Genomic DNA, 15949 nt, shown 5'->3' with positions numbered 1-15949 from the left:
AAACTACAACTTTGATTGCTGGTTGTTCTCACTGGAAGTAAATATGAGCACCCAGCCAGGCTGGTGTGGTGGGAGGGGAGGGGTTCAGCTTCAATTCAGCATCCCTGCACTGTGCATGTAGATCTGGGGAACAGAGCAGGTGCTCGGTGGGATGCAGGCAAGGGAGACACTGAGCGTTTCTGCTTGGGGACCTCTGTGTTGGGAACAACTTCATGCTGCTAAATTGCCTTTGTGGCTTAGTGGGAGTTATTTGCAGTGGGAGACTGCTAACCTGCCCCATGGTCCTGCCTGGTGTCTGCTTCTGCAGGGAGAGAGTTACAGCTCTTTTTTTTTTTTTTTTTTTTGGTTTGTTTGTTTTTGACTGCACCCTGTCTGCAACTGCAACATTCAGTGTAGGAGTTCATTGGAAGGTTTCCTGGTCCCCTGTTTTTCTATATTTCTTCTTTCTCATTCTTTTCCCTCCTTTGAAGCTAGTCACCAAAACACCTTTGAATGAGCTCTTGTTGGAGTTCTGAATTTCCTAGCCTGGTCTTCCTTACCCAGCATTAACCTACCTGTTCCTGGGGGTGCTCAGGGAGCCACGAATTATTTTGGTAAGCACAAGGAGTTTCCTAGGTCTGGCTAAAGGAAATGGGTATGTCACTGTCGCTAAGCAGGCTCAGTCAAAACAACAGGACAAATTTGCCTTAAATATGCTGGATTCAGTATAGTAGTATTTGTGGAGAACAGCCATTGTCTTTGTATATTTGACAAAAGTTAATTGTCTCTTTGACAAAATCAGTGTAGTAGTCAGCCTGTCCCTGGGGTGGGGGGGAATCCTTCATTTATAAGTGATTCATTAAGTAGCATTAAAGCTGTCTCTGAAGACAAAATAATCTTTTTAAAGAGGACTCAAGGTACGGAGAGGAAGATTAATGCCTCAGCTATTTTTCAATTATGCAAGCTTTCATTTATTATAGTATACCTGGATTAACTCTTCCTAAGCGGCGTGTTTTGGTAGGCAGCATCGGGAAGGGGGGCATTGCGTGCCCCTGGAGGAGTCCCACGCTCAGCGAGGGATGAGCGATTCTCTGCACATGGCTGCTGCCATGGGTATGAGCGGCACAGCAGGAGGGTGTCCGGCGCTGCTCCTCTAAGCTTTACTGTTAACAATGCTATTGCATTATTGCAAAAGGAGTGCTGAAAAGCATTTATGGTGCTTGAATATTTTGCACCGATTGCATTCTGCTTCATCTTCCTTTTTGTATACATGAACCTACCCTCCCCAGTGTAGTTTGGGTGCTGAAGGGCTCTGGTTTCTGACCCTAATTCAGTTGCCTTCTGTTGTGATCACGCTTATGGTCTTTGTGCAGTCAAATGAGCCTAAATTCTTCTAGCACACTGGGGATATTTTTATTTCAGTATGATTTACATCAGAGGTTCCGGTAAAGCGTAATTAAAAAGGTCTTATTGATACCTTTTCCTTCTTCCCCCCCCCGCTTCCTAGAGTCCTAGCCTTTTCTTAATTGAAGCAGTGAAGAGTCCATTTAGCAGGAAGGTGGGAGGAAACAGCCTGAATATCATTCATCTAAATCACTCCACCGATGAAAACAGTTGCTCACTACATCTATCATAATTTCTTCTAAGTGTCTTATGAGAGAGTAGCTGCTATAACAATGCAGATGCACACATGCCTGGTAGAGCTATGCAGACCTTCCCACCTAGGGCAGTTGAACCAAGCTGTGGAAAAAGCCTGCTTTTTGCAGGTATAAATTATGCACCAAAAGAAGTTACCAGACAAAAAGCCATTTTTGTGGTTTTCCAGTTGCAGCAGTTTCATAAAATGTGAGACCACCTCTACCTTGCAGTGCTGGCCTAGGAAGTTTATTTTAAATATAAGTGAGGCCAAAATCTTCATTGGGCAGCTTTGGTGCTCCCAGTGGTGCTTTTGTGCAGGACAACACCAGTGCTACCATCCTGCCCTGCAGCTGGTGAAGGTCAGTGGGGTTCAGCAGAATTTGCTTTTATACTCCTTCCAATTCTTCAGCACTCAACTACCATTTGCTATCACCAGTCAAAACCAGTTCCTTGCGGGACATCCCAGCCTGGCAGCCTCTGTGATGGCAAGGGCTGGAAGACAGCCCTAGCTGATTTGGTGCTAGCAGGAGATAATCATTCTGGGTACAGATTTGCTGGGGCTCTTGGAAGCCTCTGGAGCTGGGGCAGAAGCAATAATGTTGCACACCTCTTTAAGCAAAGCATTCAGAAAGGCAGCTTTTTCCTTGACTTCAAATACCATATTCATTAATTTCAAACCGTTTTTCCACTAGCAAATCCAAGACACCTGCATATAAAGCTGTAGTGGTTTAATGCCAGCCGGCAACTAAGTACCACATAGCCGCTTGCTTGATCCTTGCCTCCAGTGTGATGGGGAGGAGAATCAGAGATGGCTAAAACCTATGGGTTGAAATAAGGACAGTTTAATAATTGAAACAAAGTAAAATATAATAATAATTGTAATGGAGAGGTAACAAGGAGAGAGAGAGCGGAATAAAACCCCCAAAAAACAAGTGATGCACAATACAGTTGCTCACCACTTGCTGACCCATGCCCAGCCAGTCCCCGAGAAGCACACAGTGGCTCCCAGCCAGCTCCCCCCAGTTTATATACCGAACATGACGTTTTATGGTATGGAATATCCCTTTGGATAGTTGGGGTCAGCTGTCCTGGCTCTGCTCCCTCCCGGCTTCTTGTGCACCTCCTACCTGGCAGAGCCCGAGGGACTGAAGAGCCCTTGACTCAGGGCCAGCACTGCTTAGCATCAACTCAAACATCAGCGTGTTATCGGCATTGTTCTCATTCTAAATCCAAACCACGGCACTGCACCAGCTAGTAAGAAGAAAACGAACTCTATCTCAGCCAAAACCAGGACAGATCAGGTCCTCTGAAGTCACATCCCAGTTCTCCACATCTGCAATACATCTTAAAAACGGCGCAAACAGCTGCCAGAGCAGAGCAGCGTGAAGGTGAAAGTGCTGGAAGGATGCGTCCACGTGAACTGCTCCTGCCCCTGCCCCTGTACCACAGGTAAGTCCCGAACATAGACCAGCTGAAAGTCTGTGAACAAGATTATTTGGTTTACACAGAGAAGATATTTGCAAAACTGTGCAGAATTCAGTGCAGAGCAGCAACCAAGAAGCCCAAAGAAGCCAAACTTCCAGCCAAAATGTTCTTGGACAATTTGAAAGTGCAGGATTTTGATCATTATTTTCAAAAAAACCCCATTTTATTGCAGAATGGAGTGCTCTCCAGCGATGGGGAAAGGGCAGAAGGCTGCTTGGAGCAGCTTGGCCCGGCGCAGGCCTGGGTGCAGGTGCAGGGCTGGCTTTGGCCCCGCGCCACCGGGCTGGGGCAGCCCCGTCTGCTTGTACGCTGCCAGGGAGGAACAAGCCATGGAAGCATTTGCTTTTCGCTTTGTTATGGACTTGCTCAACCAAGCAGTTGTAAAACCTTGGGACCGGCTTGTGACACAGCCTTGAAGGGGGCTCGGGCGCTGTGACGCGGCGCTGGGCTGGGGCCAGGGGGTGCCGCGGGCAGGTGGGCAGTTTGTTGGCTAAACCAAGCTGGGATTTCATCTGGTTGCAGCATGGCAGCCGCCAGCTGGACACTGGGATCTTCTGGCTGGGCTGGGGGTGGGCATCCCTGCCGGGGGTGCTTTGCTGGGAAGCTGGGAAGTGGGCAAGCCGGCTGCTGGAGTTGGAATTGTCGCTGGGGCTTCTGCCCAGCACGCGTTGGGATCCGTGAAGCGCATTAGCAGGAAAGCGGATGGGCTCGTTCTGGCACAACTGGTTGGGAAAGTTCTCGTGAGGGTGGGCTCGGCTCGGGGGGGGGCGGGCTGGCGACGGGGAGCAAGGGCGAGGGACCCCTCGGGGGGCGCGCAGCGTCGCCTCGGAACTTGGCCCGTCTGGGCAAGAAGCGCGTGAGTGTCCCCGCAGCTGCGGGGGCCGGAGGCGCCGCTGGGTCCCCCCCGGTTGGGGCGGCTGCGGGGCAGCGGGGGCGTGCAGCCCCGGCTGTCCCCTCCCCCCACCCGGGAGCTTCGGCGAAGCCGGGAGGCGGCCGCCCCAGCTGCAGCCGCCTCCTCGGACGAAGCGCCGGCCCGCAGCGTGGCCAGCGCGGGGCCCGGGGGGGCGAGCAGGCGTGCGGGGACGGGCCCCCCCGCGGGGCTGACACCTGCGCCCGGGGCGGCCCGGCCCGGCGCTGCCCGCCGCCGCCGCGCGGTGGCGCCATCGGCCCGGCGAGCGCTGCGGGTGCCCCGCACCGGGCAGCCCCCCCGCCCCGCCCCGGGCAGGGCGGCGGCACCGCCGGGGGAGGGGGCGGCGTGCGCCCCCCGGGACGGGCGCCGAGGCGCGCTCCTCCCCGCGGCCCGGGGGCTGCCGTCGGGGCGGGAGGCGGAGGAGGAGGCGCCCCGGCGGCGGCGGCGGGCAGAGGCGCGCATGGAGCGGCCGGGGAGCAACGGGAGCTGCCCGGGCTGCCCGGCGGAGGGCGGTCCGTCGGCGCGGGCCGCCGCGGCGCTGGCGGCGGTGCTCATCTTCACCATCGTGGTGGACGTGCTGGGCAACGCGCTGGTCATCCTCTCCGTGCTGAGGAACAAGAAGCTCCGCAACGCCGGTGAGCGCGGGGCGAGCGCGGGGCGGGCGCGGGGCGGGCGGGGGGCGGCGCGGCTGCGCTGCCAACTTGCGGGCGGAGCAGCGCGGAGCGGAGCTGCACCGCGCCCGGGGTCCGCCGCCCCCGGCCCCGCTCGGCAGCGGCCCCGCTGGTGGCGGGGCAGGAGCCCGCGGGCAGGACGGCATCCCCCGCCCAGCCCCGGGGTGGCGGTGGGCGTCTCTGCCCCGGGGAAGGGGCGCCCAGCCGCAGAGCACCCGCTGCCCCCGGGCCCCGGGGCACCCCCCGCCCGCCGCCCTCCGACTTGCGGGAACTCCTGTCGCCCGGAGGCAGCTGCCGTCGAGGAGCCCGAAGTCCCGCCGCGCCGCAGGTAAAGCCGCGTCCCTCCGGCCGGAGCGGGGGGAGCGCCAGGTGCCAGAGGCAGGGGCGATTTCTTTGGCAAGCCCGTTGCAACCCTCAGCACTTTTATGTTCCAGCCTTGTGTATATTTGAGCGTTTTCGTCTGAAAAGCTCCTGTGCTTTAGATGGCCAACTGAAAGCCGGGTGAAGATTTTCCATGTTTTTTTCCGTGGGCAGTTTGAAGCTCTGCTTTGGAGCCTTAACTATTGACCTCCCTAAGGAACTGATCTAGGAAAATTGTTGATATTGATGTTAACCATTTTTAAGAAAGCTGTGTGTTTTGAGGGTGTAAATTTTTTTTTGCCTTCGAAGTCCTGTTATTTTAGCAAAGAAGTAGCACTGGATATAAATTACTCTGTAAGGAGTTTAGAGTAGTATGTGTAGTGCTGCTTAAAACATGCCGTAGAGTATGTTTTTCTAAAGACTACGTCGCTTCCCACTTTAACAGTGGAAGGCATAAAGTGACCTTCAGTTTTATAGCTTTTTATAGGTTTTAATGAAATATCTCTAGTGTGGATAATGCGTAAGCCCAAGCTGTAAGCATTTTGGAGATGCTGCTTTCTCTCTGTCATCTTGATCTGTAAATAAGGAGTAACGTGACAGAGTTCAGTAGAAGTAGCAGATGGATGAGACTGACAGGACAATTTCCCCCTGGTGCCTTTAACGTGTGGTTTATTAACGCTAGCACACAAATGGCCCTGGGCTTGGGCAGCACCGAACGCAGCGACCTCGCCAGCGAGTTGCTCTCCAGCTGGTGCGTGCAGTGCAGCCCGTGGTACCCGCAGGACATGGACATGCTGTACTGGGGTTATGAGAACTTTAATGTAGTTGGGAAAGGTATTTTCTGTTCTCTTCGGCTCTGCTTTAAAATATGAGCGCTGTGAGCTTGTGGTCAGTGGTGCTGGGAAAGAGAAATAGACACCCTTTCCTTCTCTCTAAGCTAACTACTGGTTTATGTTTTCTGGCTGGTTGGGCAGCAAGCAGGTTTGAAATTATTTCACTGCTTTCAAATTGTTAATCACTTGAATGCATTGCAAGTCTTAAGACTGCCTCCACTGTCAGTTGAGTTAAAGTTCCTGCAAAAGTGAAAAAGAACAGCTTTCCCTTGAAGTGACCGTGGAGATACTTTCCAAATCTTAATCCTTACCAGTAGCCTGTGGTCTGCTCTACATACAAGCTGTTGGGATGTGTGGGTAAACCCAACCCAAGTGAAATCTTTAATTTCCCTGCTGTGAGGGGAGGTGGCTCTCCTTGCACACAGAAACTAAGAGTGACTAGTGGGGAATTCAGTGTTACAAGCTGTGCTGGTTTAACCCCAGATGGCAACTAAATTCCACACAGCTGCTCGCTCACTCCCCCCATGTCAGGATGAGGGAGAGAATCAGAAGAGTAAAAGTAGAGAAAACCCATTGGTTGAGATAAAGACAGTTTAACAGGTAAAGCAAAAGCCATGCACGCGAGCAAAACAAAGCCAGGCATTCATTCAGCACTTTCCATTCATGTGCAGGTGGGTGCTTAGCCATCCTCAGGACTGCCGGGCTCCAGCACGTGTGATAGTTACTTGGGAAGACAAACGCCATCGCTCCTTCCTCCTTCTCCCCCCAGCTGAATATGCTGAGCATGACACCATACGGTATGGGACATCCCTTGGGTCGGCTGGGGTCAGCTGTCCCGGCTGTGCCCCCTTCCCAACTCCTTGTTCCCCCCCAGCCCACTCACTGGTGGGGCAGGGTGAGGAGCAGGAAAGGCCGTGGCTCTGTGCCAGCCCTGCTCAGCAATAAGGAAAACTTCTCTGAATTATTAGCACTGTTTTCAGCAGAAATCCAAACACAGCCCCACACTACTGTGAAGAAAATGAACTCTATCCTAGCCAGAACCAGCACCTTCTCCACCCCTTATTCCATACCATTTATGCCATGCTTGGATCCCACACTATCCAATGCGTTCTCATGACGCCACCGCCCCCCCTCCCATCCTTTGATACAATACACAGGTATCATTCCCTTAGTCCATGGGCCACCCCTGTACAATGTCCATACATGTCCACTGAGCCCATTTAGTCCGTGACTTTGGGCTCCACTCGTTACAGTGTCGTTCAGGACAGGAGAGGTGGTTGTGTCGAGTTACTGGGCACCAAAGCCACCGCAGGTGGGTCACTGCTGCACTTGCGCTGCTTCTTGTGGGGCTTGTCCTCCAATGGTTCAGTGGTTCCTGCTACAGTAATCCCTATAACATGCGACTGCAACCATGGCTTACAACAATTTAAAGGTATCTCCGTTACAATCTCCACTCCTGGTGCCTTTGGACCAGACCATCGGGTTTAACATTGCAATGAACTCCTCATCTTGCTGCCCTGCTCCAGCTTGGCCTTACCCGCAGACTGCAGTCCCTTAGGGGCATACCTGCTCCAAGTGCAGCCTTACCTATGGGCCACAGCCTCACCAGGGCTACGGCTGCTGCAGCAGAGACTTAGCCACAGACGCTCTGAGGCGCGCCTGCTCCAGCGTGGCCTTACCCGTGGGCCACAATGCCTTCAGAGACAGACCTGCTCCAGCCTGGTAGCCTTACCCACAGCCACAGTCCCTTCAGAAGCCAACCTGCTCCAACATGGCATTACCCATGGCTGCAGTGCCTCCAGGGCTGTACCTGCCCTCTTGTGGGTTTGTCCATGGCCACCTTCTTTGAGATGCTCCAGCATGATCTCGTGCACAGCCACTGATTGATGCTTCAAGGTGCACCTGCTGCAGCACGGACTTGTCCACAGCCACAGATGCTTCGGGGTGCACCTTCTCTGGCGTGGACTTGTCCTCGGGCCGCAGTCCCTTCAGAGGTATACCTGCTGCAGCACAGCCACCACCACAGCCACAGGTGCTTTGAGATGTACTTGCTCTGGCGGGGGCTTATCCACAGCCACAGACGCTTTGGGGTGTCCCGCTCCCATGTGGACTCACCCACAGGTCACGGTCCCTTTGACTGGAGCTCACAGTGGAGTCCCAGCCTGTCCAGTACAGCAGCACAGGAACAGCAGCGATGCCCTGGCCCTCTGCCAGCCCCGTCACATCGCCATTGCCGTTATCAGACTGTTCCCAGGCGCAGCACAGGGAGATGATAAGCAGTACAGCATGACAGCAAGCAGCGAAAGCAAGAAGCAGCCACTAACGAGCACCAGGCTCTAACGCACAGTAAGGCAAGCAAGCCCCAAGGCAAGCACAGGAGCCTGCCAAGTAATAGCTAAACAGCAATAACAGCTATACATTCAATCTAGCACATTCCAATCAAACCTGTCATTATCTTGAGCCCTTCAAGTCTCACGCTGGGTGTTAAAAGGACTGTCATGGTTTAACCCCAGCTGACAACTAAGCCCCACACAGCTGCTCGCTCACTCCCCCCGTGTCAGGATGGGGGAGAGAACTGGAAGAGTAAAAGTAGAGAAATCCCGTGGGCTGAGAAAAAGACGGTTTAACAGGTAAAGCCAGAGCCGCAGGCAGGCAGAGCAGCCCAAGGCGTTCATCCAGCACCTGCCATGGGCAGGCGGTGCTCAGCCATCCCCAGGACGGCCGGGCTCCAGCACGCGTGACGGTGCCTGGGGAAGACAGATGCCATCACTGCAAATGTCCCCACATTCCTTCTTCTCCCCCAGCTTTATACGCTGAGCATGACGCCATACGGTGTGGGACATCTCCTGGGTCAGCTGGGGTCACCTGCCCCGGCTGTGCCCCCTCCCAGCTCCTTGTGCCCCCCAGCCCACTGGCTGGCTCTGTGCCAGCCCTGCTCAGCAATAGCGAAGACACCCCTGTGTCAGCAGCGCTGCTCCAGCAGGATCCAACCACAGCCCAGTACCAGCTATGGTGAAGGGAACTAACTCTGTCCCAGCCAAAACCAGCACAAACACTTGGAAGTTGTAGGTGTTGAGAGAACTGTCCTGCTTTGCTAACCTGAGCATCGTTCCTCCTTCTTTCAGCAGCCTAAACTGGGAATGCCTTTGCCAAGTCACTGGATGGGCTCAGCAACAGGAGAGTGAGGTGGTCAGAGTGATGGTGACAGCCTGAAGTTCAGTAAAGTAAAAACGTGTAACCAGCATCTAACTGTTGTCATCTTGTTTTGCTGAAAAGATTGCGTGTGTTTGAGGAAGTTCCGTTAATATCCTGCATCTGTCCTATTTGGGAAGCAAGGGTCTGTCTGCCTCCCTGAACACCAAGTGAGAAGTCAGTGGGTCTCAGCGCCGTGCTTGCTCCTCCTGACACGTGAGTAACACCAAGAATGAGAGGGGTCAGCTGGAGCACAGCAGCCAGGTTGAAGTCCTTTGGACAAAGAGTTTCTCTGCTCACGTGCAAATGTACCCTTAAATGAAAAGGATACCCGTTATGGATGTGTGAGCTCTTGCCAAGTCCTGGGAATGCCAAGCCCTTCATTTCTGGAGGAAGCTGGCAAAAGCCCAGCTTCAAGGTTGTTCAGCTGGAGCTAAAACGTAATGCCAGGATGAGCTGGGTTCAGGCTGGGATGTGAAACTGGCACTGCTTCAGTAGCTGTGGTGGGTGACCACTCTTGTGGGGATGGGGATTTTGGTGCACCCCCCTGGACATTGCTGTACTTGGCACACTTCTTTGGCACCTCTGTGCAACCTGTAGCTACAGTGGGTGGGGAGTACAAGTGTGGCTGTTGGGCAGGTTCTCACAAGGGATACCCTCACCGGTGTGGTCAGCTGCCTGGAGAACATCAGTAGTTGTCTGGAGCTGAACGAGCAGGAGGAAAGGTGAGTGATGCCTGTGGGGAGAGGAAACCCAAATTCACCAGAAGCCCCAGGCTTCCTCTGCGGTGGATAGTTCATGCCCACAGCTGGTGGTTCAGTCAGTCATGCTGGGGAACTGCTGGCGTTAAGCTTTCCTACAGTAACTTCCAGCTACCCAGGCACTCGGAGCTGCTTGTATGGTCCGAGGGCTTCAGACAAAGCTCCAGGCTTTGGTCCGTATGTCCACAGTGCAGGACATCTAGATGGCTGAGGGGGAAGGGTGTGTGGGATAACTCTGCTCCTCTGGCAGGAGAGATGCCTGTATGTCTTTATGGGAGGCAGGTGAGAAGGGATGAACTCCTTTTGGAAGCTGAAAGCCTTCACAAACCTGGTCACCCTGCTATCCCTGCACTGGTGGAGTTTAAAAGCAAAAGACCTGACGTTTAAAACTTTCCAAGGGAAATCACCTCTTTCCCTCTGGGAAGGTGTCATGTAGGTCGGGAGGGTGCTGGTGCATCCTGTGTTGTTACTGGAAGGTGCTCAGAGCGCTGAGCACAGATCAGGACCCATGTAGGAAATAACATGAGTGAGCCCAGTGTTACGTGGCACGTGCAGGATCGCGACCAGCCGAAGGCTGCTGGCACGGCTGAGCCTACGGCTTTTCAGCTGTGGGTCCTGTGAGCTTTACACGTGTGAAAATCCACAGCAGAACCAGCCACCGCTTTTCCATGAGTTAGCTTGCTTTCTGGGCAGAGGCTCTGGAAACAGCCTTCTCCAGCTCTCCTGAGCTTGCTGCAAACCTAGGCACACAACCACAATGTGCATTCCCTGAAAACCCACATCTCCCACCAGCGCTGCCTGGAGTTTTGCGTGCAGAGAGCAATTTCTGCTGCCTCGTGGCCCTTTTCCCTCATGGAAACGTCTCTCCAGGGAGCCAAAACCACCGTGGGGGCAGGCGGCGCAGGTATAACTCTAATGAGGTCACCAGGCTCAACTGGCTTTTAATCCTCTGGGTATGCAGTATACACTGATGTTTGCATAGCGCTGGGGATTTTGTTCTTGGACCGTCACACCGGCCAAAGCCAAGCGTCACACACAAGTCTGCATGTATTATGTCAACGCCGTTACCTTTGTCAGCCAAATGAGTACTCGTAGAAGAAATGCTAGATCAGTTTGACAAGCCCTCAGACCAGAAAACTGTTGACTAGGGCTTACTATGTTTTCAATCTCGGAATACCGGCCGTTCCCTGCCTCTGCTGGGGACCACAGGCAGGATAGCCAGCCTGGGTTTCCCAGCTCAGGCCGTTTGCCCTCTGAAAGTATTGGCACAATGCTAAGTTCTTGTTTGCTTGAGTTGCTTGAGTGGCATTTTTCTATTTATTGTTCCAAGACTTCTGGAACTTCCTGGCTGGCCTGGGACATGTTTCTGTGGTTTTTTTTGGTTTTTTTTTTTTTTTTTTTTTTAAAGTCAGTGTTGGGGATTTGGTGAGCTCCCTCATACGCTGATGTGCAGGTTTTCCAGTTACCGACAGGAGAAATGGTTAGCAGATGGTGCTGGGTATCTGACCAACTTTCTTCTCAGAGGATTTTGTTGTAGCTGAGGTATTAGTCATCCTTACTAGCAAAGATAAACAGTAATGCTTATACTTTCTACATCTTCTGTATCAGAATCATTTCACTGTACTTTTTTAGGATCAAGCCGATTGTATTAATATACTGTTGCTTTTTTCCCTGATATACCTATTGCCATTAGTTTCTTTGGTATCTTTTAGTTTTCTTTAGAAAATGCGTTGATTTCCAGCTACTGATTTTATAGTGGATTTTCTATTTCTTACACATTTTATTTTTTAATTTGGCTCTTGTCTTAAAAAAATTCTTATTTTAAAACTAATACACTTTTTTTAAATATGATATTGCTTTTTGTGGGGGAAATCAGGGTGCTTCTAAAGCATCCTTAAACACCTCCCAATAAGCATTGTCACATTTGCTTACATTTAGGTGTTTTCTCTCAGTTATTTTTGTGTCTGTTTATTTCTGGTTTGGAGAAACTGACTGTTCAGAGATGTTGTGTTGGACCATGTTCTGTTTCCTTATCTCAGATGCAATTGAGAGCTGTGACTGGTTTTCTTCCAGCTACTGCAGGATATCCTTGTCCTAGAAAGCTATGTAGTATATGTAGGTGTGTTAAGATTTTTTTTTTTAATTATTTTAATTTTTTTTTTTAGCATCACAAGCCCTCCAGCATCTGCCACAAGCCTGAAATTACATCTTTTCTTTCTGTACATTGCGGGTAGATGCTGCAGGAGCTGCTCATCTGTTCTGCTGATTCATTTGTCTGTAGCAAACTCCCGCCAGTGCTTCTGCCTCTGACCCTCTGAAATGTCAGGGACTCCGCAGCAGGTGTCTCGGGTTTCTGGTGGGTTCTGGTGACAGAAACATGCTGTTTGCCGATGAAACAGTTTGAAGGTTGCGGGGACTCTAGGGGACTCTAGAGCTGCTTCCCTGGTGAGCTGCTCCCCCCTTCCCTGCTCCCTGGGTCCTCTAATGCAGAAGGGTAACACCCGGCACCCCCTTGCTTTTCAACGGGGATGGGTGCCTGCGACACCGAACGCGTGAGCTGCCAGCAAACGGGCTCACTGCTGCTTTTCTGCTGTTGCGGGGCGGGAATAATCCGTGACAGTGTTTGCTTTCAGCTTTGCTATCGACTCACTCAACTGGATGGTGATGCGTTTGCCATGACTGCCAGTGATGCTCCCTGGGCCAGCGATGCTCCCTGTGCCAGCGACCATGGGAATGGTAACAGCAGCGCTAGGACTGCTCCAGAGAAGCCTGGCTGGGGCTGGGGCTGGGGCTTGCTCGGTGGTGCTGTGTGGTTGCTGCAGAGGAGGTGGTGGAAGTGGTGCCTCCTGTGAGAAGCTGGGGTGTACCCAAGCGCACCCGCTGGGCTCTGGGAGCGGTGGAGCTGGCGTGCTGATGGGGATGTGTCAGTCCCTGCCTGCATCCCTCTGCTCCAGCACCCTGCTCCTGTGGCTCTGCGGGAGGGTGCTGGAGCGGGGCCACTGGCTGCAGGACCTGAGAGAAGCGGGAGTGTCAGTGGGATAAAACCTAGGAGAAAATTAACGTGGATTAAGGTTAAGTGTGAGCTTTAAGTGGAATACCAGGGCAAAGTGATGAACAGTCTTAACCTGTTTTTTCCTAGAAGGTGATTTGCATGGTGAGACACAGAGGAATGGCGCTTTGCTGGGAATGGTGTCACAGCCCCATGGCCACGCTGGTTTGGGGAGGTCTCTGGCAGCACCACCTTCGGGTACTCCAGCTTTGGGGTCATCCAGGTCGGTTCCCACCCAGACGCTTGCACATCTCTCCTCCCAGGAGTGCTGTGCTGGGCTCCTCCAGTGCTGCGGGAGCAGCGAGGTGCCCAGGAGGAGGCTCGGAGGTGCTGTCCTGCTCAGAGCAGCGTTGTGCCCCTGTGCTGTGCAGCTCCCCTGCTGTGCTCTGGGAACTCTGGACAAAGTGGCAGGCAAAAGAGTTTTTGGAGTGCAGTAGCTTTAGAAATATTTCTAAATTGTTCCTTCATACAGCTCCATAGGGATTAGGGATTCCATCCCATCGCCTGTGTGAGGTCAAAGTCACCAATTTTTGGCTTTGTGTTTTTGTTGTGGTGGCTTTTCTTGTTGTTTTTTTTACTCAGGGCAAAAAATCCTCCTTAGAATTCATGTAGATGGGAGTATTTTTAGGAGTGCTGGATCTCAGGAGGCCCTTGGCAAAACTTTGCAGAACTTCCAGGAGAAATCTCTACTCCCCCTGCTTCTCCCCCCCCCCCTCCCCCCCCGGATTTCAGGACACCCCGTTTGGAGCAGGACTTGAGCACAGGACTGTAAGTTGTGGATGTGTAGTTGGGGAGCAGAGTTACAATACTGTTAGTCACTCAGTAAGTCAGCAGTGCTCAGCACGTGCTTCAGGTGTACCGGTGGCTTGATAGCCAGATGGTATGCGGTCAAGTGAGTGATTATATGACAAATATATGATTCAAGAGAAATGAATCAGCTTTCCACTAGAAACTGTAATTCTGGCATTTCTGAAATGAGCAATATTTGTCTTTGCAAAGTGTTTGATAAAAATGTTGTTAGGTGTTGGGGCAGGTCTCTGTACATTTCCCCTTCAAGTAGTTGAAACAAAAATCCTCCGATTAGGAAGATCTGCGTCCTGTGTCATGCCAGATAGTGCCCTGCCTTCCCGGGGGGGCACCCCATGGGCCTTGCAACAAGAGACAAGAGCTAGCAAACCAGGGTCAGCCCCGCGCTGAGCTCCCTTTCTCCCTCTCTGAATCCTTCCAACGCCCTTGCCCTTCCTTGCCTCTAGCAAAGGCTTTTCTTTTTTTCTTTTCAGCCCCAAAGAGCATTATTGCCCCAGGATTTGATGTTCCTGAAAGATCTGGAGAGCCAAGTGCTGGCATAGGTAACAGCAAATAATTACTGTGCAGACAGTCCTTCAACAGAATCTGGAATGTGTTTCGGGAAGAGGGAAGGTGGGCATATGTGCTCAATGTAGCTGTTCCCTGTGTGACTTGTGGAGTGATTAATTAAAAGGTTTAAAAAGACAACTGTCACATGATGGCCTATACATAGAATGGAAATTAATTCAGAGATGGGGTTTGTATGCTTTTCTTTTCTTTCTTTCTTTTTCTTTTTGCATTTTCACTGTGTTTTGTTTGCTTTTCTTTCTCTATGCAGGAGTTTTAATCCCTTCCAAATCTGTCCCACAGCAGAAAGCAGGGGTGGAGGAGAACAGAATGGTCCTTCTGGCTGGTTGGCGAGAAGGCTGTGCCAAAGTCCCAGGACACTCCTGTCCCTGACAGCCCCAGTCTGATGGGACTGCGCCTTGTGGAAGATGTAGAAGGAAATCTGTGGGGTAGCTTTCTCATGTTTAACTCTTCTCATTCCTGAAAGCTGGAGTGAGGACCAGTGAGTCCCTGTCTTCTGAGACTGTCAGCTTGACATCTTCTGTTGAAAGACCTCAGATCTTGCCTTATTGAACAATCCCCAGCATCACCTTCAGATGTGACGTTGCCAAATGCCGTGATGGCAGCAGGGGACTGATGTCCAGCAGCCCAGGGTCCAACCTGCTCTGCATCCCTGCTTGTCCTTTGGCTTAGGTGCAACACTTGTGGGCCTGGGCTTGGTTCTGGGTGAATTCCAGGCACAACTGAGCTGGACACCAGAGATGCTGGGAAATTACTGTGTCACAGCTGTGGTTCCTGAGCCAGCATAAAAGGATCCAGGTAGAGACGGGTTCAGCGAGGCTTGGGGCAGGAGGATGCGCAGAAGGTGAGGGAGGAGGGGGATAAGTGGGGATGCTGGTGGAGTGGTGAGAATCTGGCCACAACAGGAGGAGTGGTGGTGGGATGTGCCAGCCACAGCCAAAGTGAACAAGGGTGGGTGGTAGGGTGCTCAGGCGAACCGAGCTGTGCCTCTTCCCCATCCCAAAGGGAAAGGTGGGGAGAACTGGCAGCTCTGCCTGTTGCAGACATTCCTGTTTGATGGTACGTGTAGGTGGGCTCAAGAGACCCTGGTGTCTTCTGGGAGGGAATGTAGCTTTTCCCGTGGGTGCTGAGCAGGCACACTGCCTGCCGTTCCCATGGGCTCTATAAGCCATAAGTTAAATGGAGTCTAACATATTTCATCTTGCTCCTGGCCCTGTGTCTGGCCTTCAAATCTCAGCTGTGAGCTTTATTTCTGCAAATATTGCAGTAGAAAGTAGAGCAAATTGAATCTTAATGTGATGGGTGAAATCCACAGCAAAGTCCCATTTGGATGCGTTAGGAACTGGAGCCCTGGACCATGCTGCTGGGGGAAACGGCTTCTGCAAGGCATGGGCTGCCCACACGAGCCCAGAGGGGGGGCGCAGGGCTCTCCTGGGGCTTTAGCTCTGTCCTACTTGCGGGGAGATTCACAAGGAGGGATTTAGGAAAAGGAGATATTCTCCAGGTGGTCCAGGATTTTCCAGTGACTTGTGCAGGGTGACTAACTTACCTTCCTGTGTGCTGCAGGGTGAGGAAGAGCCTATTGATTTAGGTGAGCACAGCAGCTTAAGCCAGCCCTGAGACTTGCCTGTGTTTGCGGTCTGGGGAATGGGCAGCAGGCAGAGGAGATAAAAGGGAGTAAAGACTGGGGTCCTGGT

The 15949-nt window shown here is 52.4% G+C and overlaps 1 protein-coding gene across 1 annotated transcript in view; it reads left to right on the top strand.

Moving 5' to 3' along the window:
* Positions 1–4453: 4453 nt before the first annotated feature.
* GPR50 (G protein-coupled receptor 50) overlaps positions 4454–15949 on the top strand; it is a 46523-nt gene continuing 35027 nt past the window's right edge. The window contains exon 1 of the mRNA XM_037407989.1: positions 4454–4647. Within this exon, the coding sequence (XP_037263886.1) occupies positions 4473–4647 (175 nt within the window). The 5' untranslated portion in view covers positions 4454–4472. The remainder of the gene's footprint in view (positions 4648–15949) is intronic.

This window comes from Falco rusticolus, chromosome 14, assembly GCF_015220075.1.
Source record: "Falco rusticolus isolate bFalRus1 chromosome 14, bFalRus1.pri, whole genome shotgun sequence".
Classification (NCBI taxonomy): Eukaryota; Metazoa; Chordata; class Aves; order Falconiformes; family Falconidae; genus Falco; species Falco rusticolus.
Note: the sequence above shows the minus strand (reverse complement) of the source record. Positions and strands in the feature narration are given on the sequence as shown.